This window comes from Silurus meridionalis, chromosome 9 (assembly GCF_014805685.1).
Source record: "Silurus meridionalis isolate SWU-2019-XX chromosome 9, ASM1480568v1, whole genome shotgun sequence".
Taxonomy (NCBI): domain Eukaryota; kingdom Metazoa; phylum Chordata; class Actinopteri; order Siluriformes; family Siluridae; genus Silurus; species Silurus meridionalis.
This window is the reverse complement of record NC_060892.1, coordinates 12,016,075-12,033,310: the sequence shown is the minus strand read 5'-3', so window position 1 is coordinate 12,033,310 and position 17,236 is coordinate 12,016,075. Positions and strand designations below refer to the sequence as shown.

The following is a 17,236-nucleotide window of genomic DNA, read 5'->3' as shown; positions in this document are numbered from 1 at the left end:
TAGCGTAGCTGCTGTTCATGATATTAACAGCACAAGTTGATAACGTGCATGTGATCAGATGTTCTGGAGCACAAGGTTATGATGTGATGTGTGTTATGTGTAGGCTTTGCTACAAAAGATATGTTTTTAATCTGCACCTAAACTGGGAGAGTGTGTCTGAGCCCCGAACACTGTCCGGAAGACTATTCCAGAGTTTAGGAGCTAAATGTGAAAATGCTCTACCACCTTTAGTGGACTTTGCTATTCTAGGAACTACTAGAAGCCCAGAGTTTTGAGATCTCAGGGAGTGTGGCAAATTGTAGTGTGTTAAAAGACTGGAGAGATACATGGGAGCCAAACCATTTTGTGCTTTATAAGTAAGAAGCAGTAGTTTGAAGTCTGTTCTAAACTTAACAGGAAGATGTGCATGCTGAGTCAGGACGGTTTTGGCAGGAAAAGGGGGACGAACACAATATTCATAGACAGTATTAAGTGATTTAAATGTAGTTTACAAATACATGACAATCCCTTAGACATACCCTAAGAAATAATTTACTACAACATGTACTACACAAATAGAGTTTATTTGGTCTGTTATTAACATACAGTGAATCAGTAAAAAGTAATTTCATACAAAAAGTGGCTTAATTACAAAAATATGGTTCTCATTAAAGCTTGTGAAGTTCAAATAAATGCAATATGTGTGATAGCCTTTGCATAGTGAAGTGTTTTAAAACATTGTCACAACAAATTACAATATTACAACAAATGGCATTCTGCAGATGGCTGTATAATACACCAACTTTGTGTATATACCCATTAGTATTGTTCTTTATATTTGACTCATTATTTAGATAAACAGATCATCTTGCTTAACACCCCACAGCACTGCATTCTCAACAGCTTATCATTACAGAATGTTCAAAATATTAAACAGTCCTTTCTACATTTTTATAATAATCTCTGTGCTGTAGGATCTTAAGAAATCAGAATCAGTTCGTTTTCCTTAAAGGTGCTACATTAACCAGCAAAGACTTGCCTAAAAACATATTGATTAGATTTATCTAACATAATATACATTGTTCCTAATCTGTGTGTGGTTCGATTTAAAACGAGTTCATTTCATAGTTCATTTTTTTAAATAGTGCCGGTGGTGTGTAAACTATCAAGCCAATAATATGAAATGCAGTAGTGGTAAATATTAACACCAATTATAAACATTTGCGTATTCTACAAACATTATTGTATACATTTGATGTATGTGTGAATCATATATTAGCAGGAGACACTGTCATAAACCAGTGACAGTTTGCCAAATTTAAGACGCCTGAGAGAGCAAGTATATAATATGGCAAAATAACCACATGGATGTTCTTTATGTTGGGGATTATTTGTTTGATAGCAGAAGAAAAGAATTCTAATAAGAAAAACATAATGGATGACAGTTGCATAAACCTCGATGGATACAGCGAGAGAGAACAACGGCATCCGTTCACAGTTTTTTTTTTTTTTGTCTGGTTTTGGCAACGTTGACCACAACATTTTCTGTGTCCACCAGAAAGGTTTTGTGTTGAGAAAGGTTTGCTGTAAACCCTTCTTCTGACTCAGAGCAATGTGCAGCGCTCTTTCAGGCTTTTTTTCTTCTTGCCGCTTTTCTTTCCATTTTTGTCCTTGTTCTCTGCCATCTTTTTAGCACGCACCTCTCTCATTAAATCAAAAAATACCTGAAAAGAGATCATGAACAACATACTCAAGGTCACCATCAGTACATGGTTCACCACCCAAGGTAGCTGTTTATTTTATTTAATAGTAACAGATTATAGAATTGTACTACATACTTGATCATAAATAAAAACCTGCATGCATCATGATATTAAAAATATTACATGTTATAAGGTAAACAGAACCAACTGCTATGGTATAATGTGCAAACCAAACCTTATCAACGTTGGCACGCGTTTTCGCTGAGGTTTCCACATACTGCACTCCCCATTCATCTGCTTTTTCCCGGGCCCCAGTCACAGAAACGTGCCTCTTGTCTGCCAAATCAGATTTATTTCCAACTAACAACAGAGGAATCTTATCCTCCTCTGCTTTTACACGTAGGATCTGCTCCCTGTCTCTCACACACACACACACACACACACACACACACACACACACACACACACACACACACAAAATGTTTAACTGTAGGTTCTTTATAGGCTATTCATTCTGTTTGTGTCATGTGCCAACCACACAATAAGACAGAACAGAAGATGCATTATTTCATCTTGCAGGTTCTGTGCAGGTTTCTGTGGCCATGACATCATACTGATGATGAAATCACAAGTACAGTCAATACGGAAGCACAAACACTAGAAAAGGTAGACAATGACAAACACACTAATGAACACTGAAGTTTCATTAAGGTTACTGTAAACCATGCATCATCATATCAACCTTGTTAGTTTCCAGTTCATTATCAATGCAACTGCTGCTGAAAATATGAAGTTTTTCATTTAAAAATAAAAAGGGAAGTCAGCACTGACACATCCTGTTCTGGGTGAGGTTTGGAAATCAGTAGTGTGTAAAGAAAATAAAGAGAGGTTTGTAATTCACCAAAAAGAACACAAAGCTGCTCCTACAGGCTTGTCAGTATGGAGCTTGAATGCAGACAAATACATTTTGTGTATCTGATTTCTATTACGCAGCTGTGTGAAAAAGAAAGTACACCTACATTCTATGACTTTACATATCGACATAAAATTAATCTGGTCCTCATCAGGTTTAAAATAAGGTAAATATAGCCTCAGATGATCATAAATCATGTCATTATTTAGTTTTACAAAAATTTAGTCAAAATAGAGAAACCATGTGTGAAAGACTAAGTACACCTTTACTGCTCCAATAGAAATTTAATGGCTAAGTAGCAGTCAGGTGCTGCTAATGAAAAGTCCTCCACACATTGCTATAAAAGCTAAGGTTTTACTAGATTGCTGTTATGGAGCATTCAAGTGTGTGTGTTAACACAACACAAGAAGGAAACACATGATCATAGAGAAGAAACATCATTTTACAGTCAGGAACATTATTCACATGTGAAAAATATTCAAGATAGTTGCCAATCTAAGAGTGGACCATCCTAGCAAATGCTCATAAAAATTGCTAAAATCTCAAGAGTTACACCTCAGACTCTGTTAAAGTTCATGACAGTACAAGAAAAAGACTAAACAAGTATTGTTTGGAAGGGTTACCAAGAGAAAACTTATGCATGGCTTAGGTTTGCAAAGTTGCATCTGAACAAACCACAAAACCTCTGGAACAATGTACTTTGGACACATGAGACCAAAGTTTGTGATGTTTGTCCATAAAGCAAATTAAATCCAAACCACAGCATATCACCACAAACTCCTCATACAACAGTCAAGTACAGTGGTAGTAGAGTGGTGATTTTGGCTTATTTTTGCCTACAAACCTCAATGAACTGAAACAACAGTGTAAAAATATAATAAGCCAAAATTCCTCCACAATGATGCGACAGACTGATAAAGTCCAAGCTATTGCTGATAGAGGTGCTTCTGTACTTAGTTTTCACACATGGTTTCTCCATATTAGCTTTATTTATGTAAAATATATAATGACCTGTGTAATGTCATTTACTGTTGTTCATCTAAGGTCTACTTCTAATACCTGATAAGTAACAGGTGATTTATATATCCTGATACATAAAACCATAGAATCCAAAGGAGGTGTATCTTTTTTAGTGCATGACTGTATGTGCCACATTCAATAACATTTTTTTTTCTGTCATGCATTTCATACACTAACAGCTTTTTTTTAATTGGGTTGAAGTTACTGATAAGATTTGCCTTTAAAATAATCGAATTAAAAATTACACGTTATATGTTTGGGATGTAACTCGAATAAGGTATTACAAAAATGGTATGTATAAAAATCTGAGAGACAATTTGCCTTCAGAGTGGTCAAACTGAATAACAGCAGTATGTCACACTTGTTTCTTTGACTGCATTGTGAAGTGAGGAGACCCAGGAGAGATCATCAAAGTTTAACTTAAGGGTTCAGCTATGAACAGTAAAAAGGCATTTTTATGTTGCATGGTAAGATAACCTTCTGTTTAACTTAGTTAGAAAACTAGTCAAAATGTTTAAAAAAAAAGTTATGCCAGCCATTTACTCAGCATCCAGTGTTTAACCTAGAAAACATTGCTTAATTTCTTTTTTTGTTGTTGTTTGTTTTTTTTTTCCCCCCCAAATGCGACAAAAACCCAATTTTAACTTCTCAAAATGACGTTCTCCATTTTAGCTCAGAATTATGCTATACGAATGCATTTTTACAACAAATTCACCACACCTGAACTCCGAGGTGGCACTGAATGACTCCTGCTCTGTGATGGAGAACACTAGCAGGAAGCCTTCTCCGCTACGGAAGTAATTATCCCTTATGGCTGCATAGTCCTCCTGTCCTGCTGTGTCCAGTATGTCAATCTGAACCTCCTCTCCATCCAGCACTACCTTCTTTCTGTAGCTGTCTGCTTTAGTGGGCTCATAGTCTTCAACAAACTGGGGAAAGAAATTAAGTAAATGAGATTTATGAAAGTGCTCAGCAATATTTCATATAGAAGACACTCCAATATGTGGTTTCTCTTCACGGATTTTATATTTAATTTAAATGAGAAGACATTTATGAGATCAATCTATCATGCTGTTTTAGCAATACTTTTGTACAGAAAAGGAATTTCTACCTAAATAAATCACATGGGGATACAATTCTGTTGTGTTATTGCTTTTAGTAGGACATGGCAAATGTAGTAACCCACCAAATGTATTCAATATACATATTAACAAATATATTCATCTACTTTACATATTTACATCATGTCTTATGTCCTTTTTTCTGTGTTATATTTTTTCTCTACTGCACAATCTGACCTTGCTGCATAGTATGTTTGGCATACTGTTTAATGCTTAAAAGGGGTTAATAAACTGTGCTTAAAGGTATTAGTTCTGAAGTTATTTCAAACCATCACATCAAGTCATCAGAGTCAAAAATATACCCGTGTGAATCTTACCTCATCATACATGAACTGCAGCGTGAGTGCCGATTTGCCCACACCTCCGCTTCCCACCATGATCACCTTGTGCAGAACCAGAGAGCTCTGACCCTTGCTCTTGTTGGCTGCCATGGGTGTTCTGCTGTGATAAAGAAAAATAAATCCTTAACAAATTGAGTATTATTTATTATTATTATTAACATGTCACTTTCAATGGTATCCAGGGTTTATTCTATGATTAAATTATTTGTCAGATTAAAATTTTTCATTGACGTCCTGGTCTTGTTTTCCTTTGGTTAACAGCTTGCTACATTACCCATAATGCCTGCTGATAGTAGTATCACTGAGACTATAGCTTCACATGCACCTTAAGAGAACAGTGCAGCAGTTTATCAGTCGTTTAGTCTGACCAGCTCTTTTTGCTGTCTGTCTGTTGTTTTGTTTCCCCTATTAAACACTACTGCAGCCATGCTGGCAATTGTCCTCAGGATGCTGATGCAGCAGACAAACATGAACATTAACCAAGAAACAACAAAAATATAGACTAACAAATTCACACCTGCATCACTAACTACAGCACTTTTTATATATAATAAAATACTAATTATATATCAGGGTGGAGGTTTCCTTTAGGGGTGGGTAAAGAGACACACCTGAATGAGCTCATGGAAACAATTAACTGAGTTGAAACCGCATAATAACCACTCCCCATCTAATCATGATCTAACGTACAAAAATGCTTGAGCTTCTAGGACACCACACAGCCAAGTGTTTTTATGTGCTTTAAATTCTTCTACTTTTAAATAACTGATTATAAATCTCTGATGTCCTTTAATCCAGGGTCCATGGGTTGATCTCATGGATAATGTCTGTGTGGAGTTCCTGTGCATGTTCTTCCCTGCCCAAAAAAAATTGCTCCTAGGCGTGAATGTATGTGTTCCCACGATAGGCTGAAGATTCACTGAGAACCTGACTAGGGAAAAGCAGTTACAGTTACAAATATGAATATCAATTGTCTAATGTCCATGGAGGACCCAATTACCATCAGTCTGTTGATACATAATAAAATTAACAGTTCAGTTAGTATTTGTTTAACTAGAATTTCCCATATTCTATTTTTCCCCTTTCTTACCTTAACAAGGATTGACTAATTGTCCAAATCAATACAATCTCTAAAACAAAATAAATCTTCAGTGACTTATCAATAAACAAATTTACTGATCACCATACATGATTACAGCAACAACAACAAAAAAAAACTGTTTAAAAATAACAGTCGTTTTTGTACATTAAATAATAGTATCTGTCTGTCTGTCTAAATGTCTGTCCTAAATGCTGATTCGAACTACTTTTGTTTTCTTTACGTGCTCTTAAAAGGGACACCGCCCCTTCCGCAATGTGCTACGAGCAACTCTCCGGCTCGTTCTTTGGCTAAACGACGAGCGCGCGCTCTCGCGTCCACCTACTGATTGGACAAGACGGCAATCAATCAAATGTTTTCCAACAAAAAGAGAAGTACGTCTTGAAGATTTTTTTTATCCTTAAATTAATTAAAAGTGACAAGAGATGTCTTCTTTTAAACATCGAAAAATTAGAAAATTAAAATTATTTTACCGCAGACCTTTAATGACTTTAGTCACAGTTTTGGTTACAGCAGGCAGTAAGTCTCCAAAGAGGCGCGTCCGCTGTTCCCAAACTGCTGCTCTTCCGTCGTTCCAGCGACCGGAAATGCAATGGCGCACATTATAGGGATATGATGTCACTAAACTGCCATGTTATTTGAATGACCGCTTTTGCCTCACTTGGCATTAATAATGACTTCTGTGTTTAGCAAATTATTATTATTATTATTATTATTTACTATTAAACATTTTCATCTTTATTTATTTCCAGAAAATTCTAAAAGATGCCCTACACTGCCTAAAACCCAACTTAGAGCAGAATGGCGTGCCAGGGTTTGCTGGTTTTGTGACTCTGGTTGGCTAATTTGCCTAAAGACCTGACAGGTATTATCTGGCGACAACCTGCGTGACAAACTAACCAGCTTGAACTGGATTGCAAATGTACAAATCCTCTTAATACATCCAATTAAACAAAAAACAGCTAGAGCAACTCTTACAAGGCAGAACCAGCTGTAAGTGTCCAAAATTATTTTTATATTATTACACCAAACAACCATTACCATCACCAACCAGCTGTAAGTGTCCAAAATTATTTTTATATTATTACACCAAACAACCATAACCATTACCATCACCAACCAGCTGTAAGTGTCCAAAAGCCTTCAACTACCATCAAGCCAATGAAGTATGACCAGCCATAAACAGCCTAACCAACCAGTCAGTCAGTCCAATTGGATCCAACTATCATGAAAGTACCTGACACTCCTCTATCACCACAAAATCTGGCCAGATGTGGCAAATCAGTCACAGTTTCTCATAACTCATTTTATTGTTAGTTTTCTTGTAGATTTTATTTACTGCTCTTTAATATTGTACATTTATTAAAATATAAACGTTAAATATTTCAGGACAAAATGTAATTTTTATTTCTCATGAATAATTCCGCAGCACTTTTATATTGCGGTGAAAAAAAGAGAAAAAAAATACGTCCTGATGTTGGCATGTTCATTTGTCGATAGATGGCGCTATGTAATAACCAATCGGCACAATATTACAAAGTTTCATTCCTAGGTTTACTAGCTCTTGAATGAATAAGAAAATGTTTTTAACATATACACAGTGTGGTTAACCAGCAGTCACGTGAATGTCATCAAAGCATTAAGGATTTTTTTAGGATATTATTATTATTGTTGTTGTTAATATTTTATTTAGTTACAATTAATAACATTAGTCTTATCTATAAGTGAGTAAACATAACACTATACAATCTGTACCTGATTCTGTTCATCTGCATACCTGAAGAGGAAGAAGAAGATTCACTGTAGGTTTTTGATCTTTCTCATTCATGATGCAACTTTTTTTTGAACATGTGACGTGTGGAACATCCCAAATATTTCCCAAATATCATGTAAATATTATAAATAAATATTCTCATTAAAAAGGTTGTGTCATGCATTAGATGGTAAATGAATTCGCACATTAAGAATAAAATAATCTATACCCCACAAATATGGTGTATTATTATTATTATATATATTTTATTATTATATTATATCTTTACCAGGGAGTGTCATACTTGTATTTTATGAAAATGAACATTTATGAACTACATTTTGTATGTATTTATCTGAAAGATAAGTTACTGTATATTATAGCAATAGCAGTCTCAAGGATTTCTTAAGCTTTTTTTGTATTTAGGGACCATTTTCAAAGAAATCCTACAGACCCTCTCTCAGATTTCAGGTGCAACAATATAATGTGTATTTATTAATAGCCTGAGTTTTGTATTAACCGATAGGAATCGGTCAAATGTTTAATTCAGTTATTCTATTATTTTTACATTAATAACTTAACTCAATAAGTGTAATGTTGGGTGGTTATTTTCTAAAATCACAAACCTTTGGAGGTCCCCGTACCCCACTAAAGTGTCTACTTCAGGTCGCCAAGGACGCCATGCGTCCACATGGAGAGAACTCCATCAGGAAGTCGCACTCCGTTCGCTTGAGGCTTTAATCTGCTACAGGGGACTCCTGTTGGCTGCTCGACCCACGTGGTTCCTGCTCCTGTATAAAAAGTTTCTGTCTTAAGCGGTACAATGTTGCGATCGCAAGGGGTTAAAGCTGTTCATAGGAGCGCATCGCAGAGATGAAGAACTACTTGGACAGCGCAAACTGGAAGACGACATATCAGACAAAGAAAGAAAGGACCTAAAACAAGAACAACACATAGCTATTGTGCTGTGGAGAAGAAAAAGTAGTGGCATCATCTTTTTTTAGTTTTTTTTTTCATTATGGATATTTTTAACTGATCAAAAACTCGTCAGCTTATCAGGCTACATACATGGGCTTTAATTGCATGTGTTTTCTCTTCAAAATTGCTTACATAATAATGTCTCCAGCCATGGCATGACGCTGAAGTGCCACTGATGCTGAGGCTTTTATCAAGTAATACCAGGGAGACAATAAAATCACCTTGTAATATGACAAAAACGTGATTTCTTTTTTCTTTTTCTTTTTTTCAAAATCGCGCTTCACTGACTGACCTAACAAATGAATCTAAATAAATGATTCTTCCATGATTTCATCCAATTTCAATGAAGTCATTGCATGGAAGATCTTGGTGCATCCTTACAAGAAGCCTGGATGGTACAACTTACTCTTGCGCTTAGAACATTCTCATTTGGGACGAGCCCGAACCATTTCTAAAAACGAACGTTCAAGATCTAGTGAACATCACCGAAGCGAAGACTCGGGACTCGTCTTTTTGTGCTTTCCCTTTTTCGCTGTTTAAAGAATGAGAAGTTTCCTACTCAAGGTGCTTTGTCTGACCGCCTGCGCGCTGTACGTGCGCTGCACGCCCGCGCCGGAACCCGAGGCGCGCACGACGGCGTCGCGCGAGTCGTGCGCTTCGTGCGGTCTCGCGCAGCCTGCCGACTCGGGGAGGATGGACGCGGAGTTCGTGGAGGCGGTCAAGAGGCACATCCTGACCAGGCTGCAGATGAGAGAGAGACCCAATATCACTCAGCCCGTACCAAAGGCGGCCATGGTGACCGCGCTGCGAAAGCTGCACGCCGGCAAAGTGCGTGAGGACGGCCGGGTCGAGATCCCCGATGTTGACGGACACGCGAGTCACGCCAATGACGTCGAGGAGGAGACGTCGGAAATCATCACTTTTGCAGAGACAGGTGGGTTTGCATCACACAACAATACCTGTGCGCACGTCACAAGTGTGGGTTTAAAGTTTTAATTTGTTTGTTTTGTCTTGTTTTGTTTTTTTTAACACCGTTGTATGTACAAAATATCCCGAAATTCTTCATTTCATTCAGAATGAATTGTTTGCTTTACTGTGGGATCAGTATGAACCAAGCATTCCCATGGGTATGTTCTGACACGAGGAATCTATAAACAGTGTGTTTATGTGTGTTGAGAGAGAGAGAGAGAGAGAGAGAGAGAGAGAGAGATTCAGAAAGTGAGATATTTGCTTATCTATAAGTGAGATATAGTAAACATTAGACTGAGATTTATACACTTTAAGATACACTACACACTTGATTGCACTGTGCCTCGTCACAAAGATTGTGCTGGTATCATTTGCACCAGTGTTTATAAATGAATTAAGCTACATAATTAACCTTAGTGAGCAAAGCTTTAAAGGTACATTATATATACATCATCACTATTTCTGGGTAGCATGCATCCTAAATGTACAAAAGTTGATGGTACCACACTAGCAACAGTTGAGGTAGTTAGGGATTCTTTTTTTATATGCATTGTAAACAGCATGTGAAAACTATTATTACATTCTTTTAGAATGTTTATTACTTACAGGGGTAAGATCAGATTCAACTCAGAGCTGATTTGTTTGATAAACTATGACAGTAATGGCAAAATACAATGTATAATTTCATTATCGGTAAATATGATAGATGAATTATACAACACACACAATGTACATTAAATCAGTGCTTAATTGCTGACTATTGTGTTCTGTGGCACTGGACGCATTCAAGTGATGCATGTGGGCCATTCGTTTTCAGAAAGATTGCTACAGTAATCTATGGCTCATCATCAAGCGCCATAATCGGTTTGCCAAAAGGAAATTCAGTGACAATTTATGACAAGGAAAATATTAATGCACAGTGGAACCATGATTAGCCAGAATTTCTATAGATACCAACCGATTTCCATGTAAGGGATCTAAATTCACTCTTGTTCCATTCTCTATAACTTAAAAAATGAAAATATGTCCAGGTGCGTTCACTTTGAAATTCAGTTAACAGCATCTCATTTCCTTTATACATAATGCCTAATTGCAGGCATTTTATAAGTACTGAGTATTTTTCAAGGGGCTGTAAACTTGTTCCAAATTTGGTTGTGTGAACTCCTTGGCATGTCAGCTTGGCTGCTCATGCATCTTATTAAAAATGCAGGGTAACCCAAGGACATTTAAGAATGGCTAAGTGCTGCAAATGCTGGCTAACAGGGGTTCCTCTATTCCTTTTACATATTATTTTTGTTTGAAATTATAGGTGAGGAGGATATTTAGCCTGTCAGAGTTGCATTTACTTTCCTGTGAAATGTCTTACTTTAATATAGTGGGAAAAAGCATAACTGAAACTGTAACAACGCTTGGTTACTGTTAAAAGTTAATGATTATTTTACATATGAGCCACTGTTCTAATATTTGTTACTTTATCTTACGTAAATTAAACCAGTAACTAACATACAACAGGGATTAACACACAGCACTTCATGTGTCTAAATTGTCCTTCCTTGGTGTCCAGGTGGTTGTGGTCGGTTATGTACCGAGACGTTGAGTAATGACACGGAGATTACTTCTCCAAGCTGTGAGAGCTTGTGCAGGTGGAGGCATGCTGAGTGGTGTGTATTGTTGCTGGCACTAGGGGCCCACCCAGGTATTGTCCTACTCTCTGTGTAGTGGCCAGGCTTAACTTCTGAGAATTTTTTGACCTCATGGATTTGTCTTTCTCCACTAATTCTCCAATTTGCATTCACTGACAGCTGTATTTTCGACTTTGTCCTATACAGTCCCTGCAGGCTTAAGTTGTATGAGGAATTAGTAAGGGTTAGTAAGCAAAACTTACTTAGGGAAGCTAGTGAGACTCTTGCCAAGTGCCAGAGTTCCTTGAATTACTGTTTGCTATAGTGCTCAATGCACTTTGCTATGTGGCCTAGAGCATTTTACCTATAACAGGGTTAAACTAGATATAAAACAGAGGTGGGAAGTAACGAAGTACTTCATTACTGTACTTAAGTAGATTTTTCTGGTATCAGTACTTTACGTCACTATTTTTCAGACAACTTTTTACTTTTACTCATTACATTTTTACACAAATATCTGTACTTTCTACTTCTTACATTTTCAAAACAGGCTCGTTGCTTTAGTTTTAATCTATTTTTTTCTTCTCACTGCATGCCGTTTTCATACGATTCCCTGTTATTGCGCAGCTTTTTCAACCTACCACTGGTGAATCATTTCCTGGCTTTCACACACCACAGACGTAGACTAGTTTACAAACCTAACAATGAGCAAGACAGAAGACAACAAAGAATTTAGGGTAAATGTGGATGAGACAGAGGGAGGCAGCGATGTAAGCATGACTGAGAACAGACACATTCCCGATCAGCTGATGATCATTATCTTTTCTCAGCTTATGTTTTATATGGTGGATGTTTAGCCTGGATACATTCATTAGATAACACATTTTTTAAATTCTTTTGTGTAAATATATTAATTAATGATGGCTGTCAAACTTGTTAACGTGAATTCCTTTTAACGGCGCTAATTTTATTAACACACGGTTAATGCAGCGCGCATTTCTGTTTGTCCATTTTTATTAAAAGTATATATAAAAGAGGCGAAATTAAAACCTTCAGCTCAAGATTAATTTATTTACGATGTCCTTATTTACTCATATATATATATAATAAAAATAAAAATAAAAAATATTATTTTTAATCAGTACACATTGATGCAGCAAGTTTCAAATCAAGCACCAAATTACGCCATGCGGCACACATCCGGCAATACAACCCTCTGGGGTCGACAAAGGCGGTGGCGAGTTTTGTGGCATTTTTCTCTCATAACGCCTAAATGAACTTAAATTAGTCTGTTATTTCTGATCGTACAGATAAGAGCAATACATCAATCGAATCTGTAAAGTTTCGACTATTATTTGTATACACTCATAATAACAACAAAATGCTGTGCTTTTGCAAAATAAAGAAAACAGGCAGGGGGCGCTTTCTGCTGTCTCAGTCATCTCTCTTCACTGACATAAAACAACAACCTGCATCTCAGTGAATACTTAACTCACAGACATAAAAATATCTGAAAAAGCTTGAAATGTCTACTTTTAATTAAACCGATCCACAAAACAAATATTCTCTGATGATTTAATCCATACAAGTTTCTCCGGTATGACCGGCCCTAATATAATATGACTTGAGGTCCAGTTACCAGTGTGACACTAAAACAGGTAGCAGTAATGGCTACTTTACTTAATTACATGGCAGAGCCCAAACTTATTTACTTTAACTTGATTAGGAAAGTATAGTCAGTACTTCAACTTTTACCAGAGTAAACATGAGTATCTGTACTTCTTCTTAAGTGAAGAATGTGTGTACTTTTGCCACCCCTGATATAAAATAATACTTATGACTGCAAAGGTTGCTAATTTACTTTACTATTTTACTGCATGCATTTATGTACTTGTTTGAAAAGTCTGATATTATGCTCTCTATTATCTTTTCATTAAATGTCCTTTATCGAAGATTCAATGAAAGAACACGTTGCTAATCACATTTTATTTATTTTTTAAAAGGCCACAAGTATGTATTGCTTCCTCAAATGTAACAAACACCAGTGTACACACATGCACACAAAATATCAATTCATTTAAATAGTTATCTCTGATCTCAATGCTTATTTTGTCCTATCTGAGGTGTCATCATATCTTTCATTGCCATGGCTTTGAACCCTGCTAGCTGTGTCCTAATAGGTTTTCTTTCCTCATTTCCACCTTAACTCGTGGCCAACTGGGCTAACATAGAAGCCTACACTGTCATCAGACACACAGGCGAGTTCGGAGAATGTCGTTGTGGCCCCCTTCACCAAAAAAGGAATTGCGGGAGTTCACACTTCTCCCAATTTTAATTGAGCCACAGACTCAAAAGACTGTTACAGAGATGTTAATATGTTAGAATCGGATAAAGAGAGAATGCTAGGAAGTTCATGCAGGTCAGATTTAGTAAGTGAGGAAGGAGAGGCAGAGTGAACAGAGCGAGAAAAAGGGAGATGTGGCAGAGGAACAGACTCTGACAACTCCTCCCACCCACATTGTCGTTTAATGTGAAACACTAACACCATTTGATCGCTTTAGGTTGAAGTGTTCCCAGTTAAGGAACCCATTCATGGCAATGTGAGCGATCTACTGCCCTCTCAGCATGTTAATGTCCTTAGCCTTCTGTCTGGGCCTGGCTATTATAGTGACACAGCCTCATGGTTTTTAACTGAAAAACTTTTACTGGCTACACAGAGCATACACCTGCTGTTTCAGCTATGTTTGATGACATTTCAATGACCTAACATTTCGTCTTTTCTTTCCCATCTCATAGATGATTTGCTGTCTTCAAAGTCCAGTCTTTTCTTCATCATCTCCAATGAAGGCAACCAGAACCTCTATGTGTCTCAGGCAAATCTGTGGCTGTACTTTAAACTTCTGCCTAGTTTGTTGGAGAAGGGCACTCGAAGGAAGGTCATGGTTAAAGTTTACTATCAGGAACCAGGCCTGGGCAGCAAGTGGAACCTGGTGGAGAAGCGTGTGGAGTTGAAGCGCAGCGGCTGGCACACATTTCCTCTTACTGATGCCGTGCAACTAGTGTTCTCCAAAGGTACACGAAGACAAAACCTGGATGTTCGGTGTGATGGATGTGAGGGGGTAGGCATTCTGCCTGTATTGGTGAACTCAGGTGACGAATCGCACCGACCATTCTTGGTGGTACAGGCACGTGCAACAGACAGCAAGCACCGCATCCGCAAGCGTGGCCTGGAATGTGATGGTACAAGTGGACTGTGTTGTCGGCAGCAATTCTACATCGACTTTCGCCTCATCGGATGGAATGACTGGATCATCGCACCATCAGGCTATTTTGGCAACTACTGTGAGGGAAACTGTCCAGCATACATGGCTGGCGTTCCAGGCTCAGCATCATCATTTCACACAGCTGTAGTGAACCAATACCGCATGAGGGGGATGAGTCCAGGTTCTATGAACTCCTGCTGTATCCCTACCAAACTCAGCACCATGTCCATGCTGTACTTTGATGATGAGTATAACATTGTCAAGCGCGATGTACCCAACATGATTGTAGAGGAGTGTGGATGTGCTTGAGCATGGACTTTTCAAAAACTCATAACTGCAAACGATCAGTGATGGAAGAAATTAGTGTAAAATGATATTTATGGACAACTGGGTAAACAGTTGCCATGATGTCCACACCCATAAACACATGCATGCACAAATATTTTGTATATATATTTATGTTGGTTAATATCTTCCTGGTAGACTCATTGCTATGTGATTCAGTCTTATTTTAATTTGTACAGTGGGTATTGATGTCAAAGGAATGAGAAAGTTATGTTACAGGTTATTTTTGTTTTTTTTCTCTTCTCTCCTCTAAAATTGAAGAAAATTAAGATGAGAGAGAACCTTAGGCAAAGGTCCTTTAGCAGAATTTCTCAACTATGCCTCTTTCACTGTATACAAAAGCACTGACCAATTCCCCATTTACTCCTTTCAACAGCAGCACTTCACTTTACCACTCCATGGAAAACACGACAACCGATACATTAAGAGTCTCCATCAAGCAGTATTCATCCGTCAAACTCCATCAAGCAACTGACCCATACTGTCTAAGACATGCTGCATTCTCATGTTAGTGGGTCTTACTTAAGAAAGACATAAGCAGATTTTTTTTCTGTTAAACTAGTACAAGGGCTTTTTACATAACAGAAGAACTGTCTAAGTTCATGTAAAAGGTCTGTTCACCAAGTAAAGGAAATAATTACTGTCAATCCCTTCCTATGTATCTGTTACAGTGCTGTTGCAAAGAAAAACACTTCCAAAAGTACTTAAAAGAACTGTAATATATTTCTTCTCCATTTTTTAGCTGGCTTTTGGTACAGTATCACACTTGCAAAAAAAAAGTCCTGAATGCACATTTTATAGCACTTGCTAATTAAAATGCCTTTAAATGGTACCAAGAGGCACACCTGCGCTCACTCACACTCCTTTTTTAAATAAGTGCCGCACAAACTATGCAATGTATAGTACAGACCCACTTCAGACAAACTAGCTAGTAGGTGTATACTATCTTTAAATACTTGAAATGTCTTTCGTTTCCTTCTCTAAACGAATGGTTGTTATGGTGTTTGCACTGAAAAAGTCGCATTATGAGTAAAAAAAATAGAAAAAACTTGCCATTGAAATAAAAGTTATTTTTATAGACGTAAAATGAATTCAATGTTCAAATGTATTATATTAAATCATGGAACCAAAGAAGGCAAGATTTTTCTTTACCTATGATAAGATGGCAAGACCATCATATTGTTATGTAAAATACTTTTTTTTGATCATGTAAAAGGCCTAAACACTGTATCAGGGTACCATATTATGGATTCCATTTTCAGCTCAATTCTCTTTCTTTCTTATTTTGTACAGTAGATAAATGAAATATTTCATATTTTTTCATAAACTTTAATATTTTCGGTTTTGTATTTAATACTTATAGTTACTTTTGCAGAATCATTTAGAATAAAATATGTGCCACCTGTGTACAGCATATGTGAGATAAAGAATGTTTTTAAATATTTTGTTCTTTGTAACTGTTATAAATAAATCCCTTATTATACATTCAGACTTGTGACTGTAAAAAAAATCAAGCACATTATCTATATAAAAAATCTGACGTTTTATTTTAACCATATATATATATATATATATATTTTTAACCACTTCACCCTTTCGGTTTTTCTCTTTAAAAAACTTTATAATAATGGTGTTAATTACATAATCACATAATTACTTATTTAAATAATAATTTAAATACAATTAATGGCCATTTGCTCTGTTGGTTTTAAAGGCTTATTTTAAAGTAAAATAGATATACTTATATATTTGACAAAACTTATAAATGATTATCTGTTAAAAGTCCCAACCCCATTAGCAATTATTATATGTTATTACAATATATATTAATATATTAATATATTATATATTCACACACACACACACACACACACATACACACATATATATATATATATATATATATATATATATATATATATATATATATATATATATATATATATATATATATATATATCCTAACATTTTGCATTCTCCAAACACATAAATATAAATGTATAGTTGTAATTCAAAGATTTAACTTAAGGCAGGCAAATTACAAATGCTAGAAATGTATCGTGCACATTATGGTATTTCATAAATACCACTGTGGCCACTGTACCGGAAGTAAGATTTGTTTTGCACATA

General features: G+C 36.5%; 2 protein-coding genes and 1 long non-coding RNA gene across 8 annotated transcripts; 2 read left to right on the top strand and 1 right to left on the bottom strand.

Moving 5' to 3' along the window:
- Window positions 1-544: 544 nt before the first annotated feature.
- ralbb (v-ral simian leukemia viral oncogene homolog Bb (ras related)) lies at window positions 545-7,953 on the bottom strand. 6 transcript variants are annotated; one of them, XM_046857573.1, is made up of 5 exons: window positions 7,932-7,953; window positions 5,054-5,177; window positions 4,336-4,544; window positions 1,918-2,095; window positions 545-1,703 (listed from the first exon to the last, which is right to left on the bottom strand). In XM_046857573.1, the coding sequence occupies exons 1-5, from the start codon at window positions 7,949-7,951 to the stop codon at window positions 1,584-1,586; spliced, it is 651 nt and encodes a 216-aa protein (XP_046713529.1). In that variant the 5' UTR covers window positions 7,952-7,953; the 3' UTR covers window positions 545-1,583. The 6 variants fall into 6 exon arrangements, with proteins under 6 accessions (XP_046713529.1, XP_046713530.1, XP_046713531.1 ...); XM_046857574.1 differs by lacking the exon at window positions 7,932-7,953 and adding an exon at window positions 6,657-6,806; XM_046857575.1 differs by lacking the exon at window positions 7,932-7,953 and adding an exon at window positions 6,657-6,778 and having other exon boundaries at window positions 5,054-5,174.
- Window positions 6,449-7,163, top strand: LOC124391174. Its single transcript, XR_006926916.1, has 2 exons — window positions 6,449-6,550; window positions 6,929-7,163. It is a non-coding gene; the product is annotated as an uncharacterized LOC124391174 (long non-coding RNA).
- Window positions 7,954-8,741: 788 nt separating the features above from the next.
- On the top strand, window positions 8,742-16,589 carry LOC124391172 (inhibin beta B chain-like). Its single transcript, XM_046857571.1, has 2 exons — window positions 8,742-9,841; window positions 14,295-16,589. Exons 1-2 carry the CDS (start codon window positions 9,451-9,453, stop codon window positions 15,068-15,070), a joined length of 1,167 nt encoding a protein of 388 aa, XP_046713527.1. The 5' UTR covers window positions 8,742-9,450; the 3' UTR covers window positions 15,071-16,589.
- The last annotated feature ends 647 nt before the right edge of the window (window positions 16,590-17,236 follow it).